Genomic DNA, 11,093 nt, shown 5'->3' with positions numbered 1-11,093 from the left:
CACACATATATATATATATATATAGATATATATATATATATTAGCACAGAGCAGGAGAAATTTGTTTATGTACAGTACTTACATTAATAGACTTAACCCAGTTTAACTAAAAAATTATCAACAGATGTCTTTGTAAACTAGAGTCCTCAGTGTTCCCTATGTTGTTCTAGTTTATCAACTTGTGACTTAGTAAACCTAAATCTATATCTTGAAAATTCCCCTTTTAGTAGAAAATCCATGTGGGTTAATCCCGAATATGTAACCTTTAAGTGTATTTTCTAATTTAATGTACCATTTGTTATTGGGTGAGTTTTCAAACTACAGTCTCATGTCTTTCATACTTTGTTCAGTTACTGTTATAATTGATCAACTGTTGTCTTCATAAGCTAGAATGTTATTGTTATAAGTGATCATGCCTTTATAAACTAGAATCTGTTTTCCTAGCTTACAAAGACATCAATTCAGACTTTCTATTGCAAATAATCAAGAGATTTCCTTGCAACTTACAATTTCAACTTTAATATATTAAACTGGTCTGACCTCCTTCTACAATCAGTTTATTGTCTACATAAAATTAAAACTCCAACTTTTCGGTTAATTGTTTAGACTCAATCTTTACAACTGATATCTTTGTGAAATAGAATATTACTACATACATATATATCACACACACACATGCAGGGTGTTTGTTTTTTTTTGCCAAACCCCCTATTTTTCTAATGTGAAGAAATTATGCTTATATAGTTACAGAACAGCTGTTTATGGTACTTAACATTTTCTACATAGTCTACATTTTTCTGATTAAGCATTAGCATTTTTGGCTTTGCACCATACATGTTGGCTTTTGATCTCGCAAATTAGAACCCCCTATCAAACATTCTGCATAAAGGCCTGTATATATATATTGATCTGACTTGTTACAAGTGATATCTCTGAAAACTAGAATTTCCCCCTTTTCTGTTCATTGGTCAGACTTTTTATTTCATATAATTAACTAATATCTTTATATATATATAGTTTTAAGTTGTCTTTTAACACATAGTAATTGTTGTAAACTATAATCCCTTTCCTTTCTGTATATTGAGCTGATTTCTTGTTACACATTACAAATGATCAACTAATAACACTGTAAGCCCAAATTTCTTAATGCTGTTCAGGTCAGATAAATACTATGTTAAATAATACTTTAATATCTTAATGTTGGTTAAACAAATATTCACAGCCTTCCAAAGGTAAAATTACATTTTGTTTTTATAAACATTTCAAGTAAATTTACAACCCAAGACCCAAAACAAATTTGATTCAAAATGTTACAATATTTTAATCATTCAATATAGCTTTCACGTCAACATCGAAAATGTCAAAAATTCAAGTAACCCATTTAACAAAAACCTTTACAATAACATACTAGTATTAATACCAGAATAATAATTTCAGTAAATCAGTACCACAGTACACTTCATTAGAACAAATACCATGATATGTAGATTAACATGTTATACATTAACCAACTACATACTTTAATTTCAAATGCTTAATTATGTATGATGGTCAATACATAGTTCATCAAAATATATTCTTAGGGTTGAGATAAAAAAAGAAAAAAAACACATATGGGTATTTGTATAGATGTGTATATTAATACACACAAACAATATACAAAGCCTGAAATATTAGGTACTAATAACTGTAATGCCCTTTATATTGCATTAAAAAAGTTTTGGTATTTTTTTGAAGGAAAGGACTTTATTCTATGTACTTGAATCAAATCATCTGTTTTAAGTTACATGTTATTTACAATGCAATTCGCAAACTGTTTTAACTTGTTCATACTTTCCTATATAAAATTTTCTGACAACCGTTGTAAGCTATCTTCCCCATTTGCTAAAATGTTCAACTTTTAACAAACGTATTAAAATTTAAAATCATGTTGTAAGACATTATCTTATAATGTTAAATAAAACACATCAAAGGTATGGTTACACCATATCATCCACCCTTGTAATCTAGATATACCAGATCAGAAATGTCATCCTTAACTGTTAACAAGACATATCAAGGGTAAGAGGACACTTTGTAAACATATCACTCTGCTTTAACTAGATATTCCATGTTAAGGCTATACAAATTCAAAAATATCATTTTGCTCCTTTTTTATGAGTTATGTTAAGGCTACATCAATTCAGACACACCATCCTCTCTGTTTGCTAGACATATGAAGGTTTTGTTTCACTTCATGCTGGACAAGTGATTTTCTTCTGTTAATCACATATAACAAGGTTAAGAACAACTCCATGTCATACATGTATCCATTCTGTTATCTAGACATATCAAAATTGGGGTTACTTCATGTCAACCACAATTCTATCTGTTAATCAAACATATCAAGCTTTAGGATAACTCCATGTCTATTAACTAGGTATACCAAATGTACAACTACACAACATGAAACATACTTTCCTACTTTATTAACTATACATACCAAGGTACATGGGTAAAAGTATAACATATCAGACAATTTGTGTTGGTCTGTTAAAGAGGCATTAAACTTCCTAGGGGATATTTAAGATTTGTACACAAAACAAACAACTTGTATAAAACATAAGCTGATGTAGGTTTAACAAACATCTATGTTGTACTAAGTGAATAATAACAAAAACATCAATAACTAAGTTATGAAGAGCCACAAAAAATATCCAGTAATATATATGAATACATGCACATCATTACATTTAATCAAATAATCTTGCATAAGTTACATATTGATAATTAAAGAGTTAAGATTGTTACTTTAACATAAAAGATATTTAGTAAAAGAAAAATTCTTAGTATTTAGAAGTGATACTTGTACACATTATGTCTTCAGTGATATTTACATTTCAGAGAATGTATACAACTTTTCTCCAGCTCTATCAACATTAAAAATATTATAGAAAAAATCTGCTAATTCTCTCAAAACCTAACATTCTTTGCTGAGAAACAGAAAAATTCCATCATTAAGATGTAAAAAGACCTTTAACAGACATGACAGTTACACATTCTGAACAAAAATCAGTTGCAACCTAAGAGGGTTAGATCATATAAAGTGGATAAGAATCCATATAACAGAAATGTATTCAAAATACAGAATGTGATATTGGTTTAAGACTGTTCACTAAATGAGATTCTACTCAAAAATGGTATGATTATTACACTTATTATAGATAGTAAAATATTATCAGTGACATGGCAACTTCTCAGTATTAATTAATCCACAATGAAGGAATCAAAACAATAATGTTCATTATACACTGAACACAAGTCTTTCATTTAAATGTTTAAATAAAATTTATTTGTTGAGTTTCCACAATAATGATAAATGTTTGGTTCAATGCACATAAACATTCAGTAGTATGATTTTACATATGAAGTCAAACTATTATTGTGTTAGTTAATAAAACTACAATTACTAAAGAGTGAACATAGACATGTTCATGCAATTTGAAAATATGTTTGGTTCTATGTATATATAAATGTTATGCAAAAATATTAATGACAACAATCTTTTTAAGTTCAATTTCCAATATACAACCAGAATTTTTAAAAGCTATGTCATTTAACTAAAAGTTTTAAAATTTTATTAAAATCTAAGGAAACTGAAAATCCTATATTAATGTTTACAGATTAATTAGCAATTTCATATTCACTCTTAAGGTAAGCTAGCAATTCATCAACTTAAAATTAAAAACAAATTCTATTATTTTATGTTTTTGTTGAAGTAGTTTAGTAAAACTTTAGTTAGAGATCATACACTAACATTAATTCAGTTTTAAGGTAATTAACAATTTACCAAAGGACATTTTAATTTTAATTATATCTAAAAGTTTGCAATTATTTCAAAGATTATTCACCTATTTTGTTTGCATTCAAAGATTAGAACAATAATTAAATTTTTTGACTGGGTAATATCCAACTCTAATTCACTCTAAGAAATTTCCAGTAAAATTCAATTACCATGCTAATTATCAAATATAACTTTACTGTGATAATTATCCAATTATTCAATCATTTTTAGTTTATATAAATGATTATATTCACAAGTATATGCTTTAACTTGCTTTAGGCTTTCATAGCTCAAACAATAAACTTGTATGAAGTACAAATGCACTCAAATATTTAACAGTTTCATGAAATGAAAAACATCAATATTAAACATTTTAAGAAACCTTTCTGTCTATCATCTACAACAGTGAATGAATTATACATCAACACTACCATGATTAAAGAAACCTGATAATATGAGAGTTTTCCCACAATGCCTCTAATGAAGGAATTACCTTCTGAAACAGCATGGGTTATCAAAGTTTCTTTAATTATGATGTATCTAATTTTTTATTCTACATGCTTTCCAAGTATTATGGATATCATTAACGATGCCAGTATGTTTCACATAATGTCATTATTTCTTGTCTGAGTAGCATGCTTTAATATTTCAGTATTAAATATTCTCAGTGTTAACAGTTATGATGAATTTCTTACATTTGAACTTCAAAAGCTTTAACCGTTTTCTGCAAGAAAGGGTTAGTTGTGCTTGTACTGTTTCGACTGGCGAGAGCAGCCCATTCAGCATCAAAGGGATCTCCAGAATGTGACTGGGTTCTCTGGTTTGGTTGATATGCATTACCATTTACCCAGGGGCTAGCAGAAGACTCAGCTGAAGTCCTAGTATTTTGTCTGGGTGGGGTGACAAAAACATCTGCAGAATCAAGTGATTGACTTCGCAAATGAGAAAAATTGGGGCTGCTACGTCGAGGAGGTACAACAGGTTGGGGCATTCCATGAGGGATGTTATGGCGAGACAAAGCTAAATCATTGGGGTTAGGATGGCTTCTTACTGCTGCCTTACTGGGACTACCCTGTAAGGCAGCAGTGCTGTATGTAAGCCATGCTTCTGCTGGTGATTCTTGGGAATAATTGCTGCCAACCCATGGGTTTCCTTAAGAGAAATGTTAAAATTTTCAGTATTTTCTTATATCATACAATAAAATAAGGGATAATAAGCTTACAAATGCCCTTAAGTTAACTACTGTAGACTTAGAGAAAAAATTAAGTACCAATAAATTACAATAATTTGCCTACCCAAACCAACATTTGTAACTCAAGTTCTTTGAAACTAGACAAGAAAAACAGGTTCTTCATCAAGAAAAAATACTTTTCACCTTCTTAATAAACTTTTAAGTTACTACTACTCTGGCTTTCATGAAGGGTAGAAAAAAAATCTTTTTCAAGAATGTAAAAAAAAAAAAAATTTTACTACCCAAAAAGAAGATTTGAAAAAACAATTATGCAAGAAGTTTTATTCTGCAATAAACATATATGAATTCCAAATTATACAAAACTAGTATACATAAAGCCAAGAGGAAATTCTTGATAAAATGAATAGTCTTTCCTATATCTGCTTACCACAAAAAACAATATTGTACAGATACTAGATTCCTATTCCCTCCAATTACAATAAGCAACAATTGTTTGGTCATAAGAAAAGTTTTATGTATTCATACGTTAAAGTATAAAACTGAAAAATAACTTGATAAAGTGAATTCCATGACTTCTTGTCCTACATGTACAACAATGAAAAAAAATACTTGATAACAAAATACTGTCAGACCTGAACTACTTGCAAACAATAAATTAATTAACAACAACAATACTGTCTTTCTTCAACTGTTTTCTCAACAAGAAGAAAAATAAACTTTTAAAATTATCCATTTTATTGACAGTCCTTTAAAATAATTTCTTCTTCAAGTTGACTTATTTTTAGATTTTCTGCTTTGAATAAACCATTATTAGGCTAGCATATTAGTACAGCATCAAAAATCAATACTTAGCCTGCTTGTTCTATCACATATGCTAGGATTCTACAATACTGCATATTTATACTCTCTAGTCAACTGAAAAACACTGTTTGAAATATCTTAAATTCATTTACCTGAAGAATGAGCTTGTGGCAGTTGTTGTTGTTCAGTTACTTGTTGTATAAATGGACTGTCACTGCTGGACAAAAAGGACAACCCTTGTGAAAGCTGTTGACACATAGCACTGATAGAGTCTTGTTTCTCTGGGACTGGAGAACTCTCAGGAATAGGTGTAACTACAGGGAAGACATTCTAGAATGTTTAAGAAGTATAAAACTAAAGAATAGCTATATATATACAACTACATAGCAGGATTTCTAAAATGTTTGAGGATTAAAAACTTAAGAACAGCTAAACAGGGGTGATATTCTAGAATGTTTAATAGGTAAAAATTCATGCACCTTCAGAAGGAGACATTACAGAATATCCGTGAAGTAAACTATCAAGAATTGGTGTAATACAACTACAGAAGAAACATTTTACAACGTTTAAGAAGTAAACCTACAGGAAATATTATATATTCAACTATAGGAGACTTGAAGTTAAAAAAAACTCCCAGGAACAAATGTATTGTTACAAGGGAAATGTTACAGAACATTTAAAAAGTACAAGCTCTTAGAAACAAGTGTGAATGTAACAGCAAGGAAAATATTGTAGAATGTTTACAAGTATAATACTGAATAACAGGTGTACGTGTAACTACCTGAAAAATAATGTAATGTGTTTATGTAAAAACTCTTGAGACAAGTGTACATGTAACTGTAGAGGAGACACTGAAGGATGTTTTAAGAATTAAAAATATCTTAATAACAGGTGTAAATGAAAGAACAAGAAAAATTCTGTAGGATGTTTAAAAAGTAAAAACCTCAGGAACAGGTTAAATAGTAAAGAATCCAAGAGTAGAAATAATTATACAGAAACTATTCCCACAAAAGACATTCACACAATAGTTTCTACCTTCAGGAATTATGTGACCATACAAATGGCACTGTAGACTAAGTAAGCATTAAAAAACTATCATTATTAATTTTCATTTTTAAGTAAATTAATCCTTAAACTTAATACTGGTTCCTTCTCCCTGTCTCACCTACTGGTCCATTCTGGCGAGAGAACAAGTCAGTAGATTCCAATGACATGGATCGCTGACGTTCCACAGTAGAGGGTAGTTCATTCAGACGTAAAGACAGCTGACGTTTGAAGGGTGTCACCTGACTAAGAGATGAAAAACCCCGGAAGGACCCCTGACGCTCAAGCATAACAGGTGTGGCATGAGGTCTTTCCACTGCATAGGGATTGTGTACTGGCTTAACTGGTGGAGGCTCTGAAACAACAAATATGCCTTTATGGAAGAAATATTTTAAAAGATGTAAAACTTATAATCACAAGAAATATCTCTTTGAATTATTCTACATTATCACATGTATCTGCCAAATAAATGAATAATAACAGTTTGTACCTTTAATTTATAGCTTGATTCCTTCTCTACGTTTATTCTAAAGCTAACTTACCTGAAGGTTTACATTCTTGAGGGTCTTTCAACCTCTCTGTAAAAGGGGCTTGTTTAAAAGAACCCATACGGGTAAAAGTTGCTGTTTTTGGATCAAAGTTCATCATTACAGCCTCTTTTTCACGCTTCTGTTTCTTTTCCAAGCAAACAGCAAATGCACATCCTACAGCATGACTCAATCTTTCTCCCTTGGAAGGAAAATAACAAAAGTAAATTGTAAAAGAAAATATTAAATGTTCATATAATTTCTTATAAAAATTTGAGATAGTAGAAAAATATTTTAAAAATTATCAGCTTCAAAATCTGCATCACTACAAACCTTTGTTCATACAAGTGTTTAAAATCAGCCACACATCATAATATTGCTTTACTATATTGGGTCAAAAATGTTCATCTTCAGATTATAATAAAAAAACGTTATGATGTTATATGAAACACAAACTAAGATGGAGAAAAGTGTGTATATTGCAAAGTAAACATAAAAAATTTTTTTTTTGTACTAACTGAGTCTTTCATGGCTAAGAAACCATGACAAATCCACCGGCGAGTGGTTCCATCACGACAAATATAAGAGAATCCTCTCTCATGGTTTCTGTCAGGTGCACAGAATGACACCTTTTCTATTGTTTGATCAACTATCAGACCCTGAAGGAAAAAAAAAACAGAGGGAACATTCATGTAGAAAATTAATCAGATCCACAAAACATGACTATTGTTACATTCACAGAGAAGCTACTGACCTAGCCTATGTAACATATAATATAGTATTGCTATTGAAGTGCATAAAGATATTACTATGGTGTTCTATACAGATAACTTTTATAATGTAACCCATATATCTTTAAAACCAATTATTTTTAGGTTTATTGATGGGTTGCATTGGTCTATGTTACACAAATCTAATCAAACACACCTTAGGTGTGAAAAAAGGTGTGGCCAAAAAAGGATTGAGCATGCAACTTAAAGGAATGAGATCAAAATTGGTGGACAAACTTGTAGCTACACTTATAGTACTGGTAAGAATTTTACAGCAAATATTCATTCCTTAGTTAGCCAGGCCACATATTTTGTTCAACTTGGGGCATGATGGTGGGTTTCTAACCATTACTCTTGTCTTACCTTTGTGTTATCATCTACTATTCTAAACCCATCTCCTGTCACATTCAGTACATCCTTTATTGGTCTTATCTTTGTACCATCAGCTACTACTCTCAAGTCATTTCTTGTCATATTCAGTACGTCCTTTATTGGTCTTATCTTTGTACCATCATTTACTATTCTAAACCCATTTCCTGTCACATTCAGTACGTCCTTTATTTGTCTTATCTTTGTACCATCATTTACTATTCTAAACCCATTTCCTGTCACATTCAGTACGTCCTTTATTTGTCTTATCTTTGTACCATCATCTGCTATTCTAAACCCATTTCCTGTCACATTCAGTACGTCCTTTATTTGTCTTACCTTTGTATCATCAGCTACTACTCTCAAGTCATTTCTTGTCATATTCAGTATGTCTTTTATTAGTCTTATCTTTGTACCATCAGCTACTACTCTCAACCCATTTCCTGTCACATTCAATATATCTTTTATTTGTCTTACCTTTGTGTCATCATCTACTACTCTTAACCCATCTCCTGTCACATATAGCACACCCTTTATTGGCCTCTTCCTAGAGTTCTGCAATGAGCATAAGCATAAAAATATAATGTATGTATAAAACACATCTGACACTTAATACTCCTACATTATCTAACACACACAATTGTATTAAACCTGATATTTTTTTTTTAATTTATCTCTTATTTAATAGCTTTATTGTTATTCTCCCATACAAATACATATTAATGGTACTTGGTAGCTTACTTTTCTCACAAGTGAAAGTATAACTAGTATTGAATGGCTTAATATTTTTACACATAACTACATCTATAATCAATCACATAATAATCTGACATATATGAAATCAAAAAGGTTTACATAATATAATACTCTTACACAGAAATATATTTGATTCCCATGTAACCTAAAAAAAAACCTTTCAAACCCTCTCCTCACATTCTACCCCTAAATGTGCTCTATCATTTTTGCCATTAGAAATTTAAAAGCTTGTTTTAAATATATTATAAACCTTTTATGTTCTATATCAAACTCACTTTTATGTATTCAGAATTTTCTCAATTTATCATTTGCCTAACACATACAAGCCATCTTCAATACTCTTATGTTCACTTATTTTATGCCCAATATATAAAGTACCAATGTTATTCTTAGAAAATCCACTTTATGTTTAACATTCACTAAACCCAATTTATCCTCAGAATTTTTAAACCTTCTTATATTTTCAATATAAGCTGTATCAAATCAAGCAACAGGAACTGGAAATTATTAATATTTTACTCATAATATGCATCATAATCAAACCTAACCTCTGAAATGTTCCTGCCTTTTCACACATTATATTAACAATATGTAATATATTATGCTCCCTGTCAGGTTTTCAAAACTCTAATCTGTTTACACAAAAATTTTTTGCAACAAACTCACCCTCAGAACTTTTAGTGCCTCTTCACATATTTGCATCCCTCTTGATTCAAACACCTCCAAGCAACCCAAGTACTGAAAATTAATCAATGAAATAAAAATAAAAGTTAATGATCTAAAAATTAAGCACATTTTGTGACTATGTAATATTATTTTGTATGTACATGTATACATTCATTTAAATTTCAACAGATCACAATTGCTCAAAAAAAAAAAGCCTTGTCCTATAATTCCCATATTTTAGAATATATGTGTGTGTGTGTATATATATTACCTATCCTAGGTTCATAGATCTAATCATATCTCTTTAATGGGATTGGGATTTTAAATCTAAATACCACTTTATGTGTACATGGGCTAAACAGCCAGATCAGGCACCCCCAATATCCCTAAATTTGAAAAACTGATCAGATGGAAGACAGCCAAACAGCAGCATTTGCTGAGATTGACTGTCACTTTTATAACATGCCCATGGCTGACAGTGAGATGCATGTTCAGTGGCATAACATCTTGAACTCTAATAATTATATATATATCTTATTTTAGGAAAAATGTTAAGAATGGTTCTAACCTTTACTGGGAAATTACATGTTCCATCCCTTACTGCAACCTCGTCTGCCTGCCACTGGTGAGGTTTACTGGAATCAGGAATGTGTTCTTTCTTTTTACGAAAACTGTCCCGAAAACTTCTCCTTAACTTATCCATCACTAGAAAGCAAAATATATATTGAATGTGAGTGACTAAAGTGCCTAACTAATTATATGTACTAATGTTTACACATTACTAGCATAGAGCCCATCAAAAATGACTGAGCAAGTACTATCACCCCACCCCATAGTATATCCTAATCTCACATTTCATAGCTAACTGAAATAAACACATTTTGCAAAATCAAGCTTGACCAACAATGAGGCAGAAAGGACAGTTGAGACAATCAAACGTCAGTAAATTCCTTTGTGATCCAATCCAAATTAAGATCATTCATTAAATGAATTTGTGGAGTATTCATAGAATAATTATTGGAAAAAATCAGTTAGATTAAAAACTTCTAATGTATCGAAAAGCCAGTGCATTTTGGTATCACTATGTTCCAACAATGGCTTTTATGTCATGTTGCTTAGCAACAAAAATATAACCTAATATTGTT

At 30.5% G+C, this 11,093-nt stretch overlaps 1 protein-coding gene across 5 annotated transcripts in view; it reads right to left on the bottom strand.

Moving 5' to 3' along the window:
• Window positions 1-11,093, bottom strand: part of LOC106466491 (protein numb-like) — a 32,855-nt gene that overhangs the window by 1,529 nt on the left and 20,233 nt on the right. For 4 of the 5 annotated variants that reach the window (XM_022394504.1, XM_022394506.1, XM_022394505.1 and 1 more), the window contains 8 exons: window positions 10,517-10,653; window positions 9,949-10,020; window positions 9,004-9,081; window positions 7,906-8,046; window positions 7,403-7,589; window positions 6,982-7,215; window positions 5,969-6,130; window positions 4,519-4,975 (listed from right to left, as the gene is read on the bottom strand). In XM_022394504.1, coding sequence (XP_022250212.1) covers window positions 4,519-4,975; window positions 5,969-6,130; window positions 6,982-7,215; window positions 7,403-7,589; window positions 7,906-8,046; window positions 9,004-9,081; window positions 9,949-10,020; window positions 10,517-10,653 — 1,468 coding nt within the window. The remainder of the gene's footprint in view (window positions 1-4,518; window positions 4,976-5,968; window positions 6,131-6,981; window positions 7,216-7,402; window positions 7,590-7,905; window positions 8,047-9,003; window positions 9,082-9,948; window positions 10,021-10,516; window positions 10,654-11,093) is intronic. The other variant, XM_022394508.1, reaches the window with a different exon arrangement.

Source organism: Limulus polyphemus, unplaced genomic scaffold, assembly GCF_000517525.1.
Source record: "Limulus polyphemus unplaced genomic scaffold, Limulus_polyphemus-2.1.2 Scaffold2274, whole genome shotgun sequence".
NCBI classification, from domain to species: domain Eukaryota; kingdom Metazoa; phylum Arthropoda; class Merostomata; order Xiphosura; family Limulidae; genus Limulus; species Limulus polyphemus.
The sequence above is the reverse complement of the archived record's forward strand: the minus strand, read 5'-3'. Positions and strand labels throughout refer to the sequence as shown.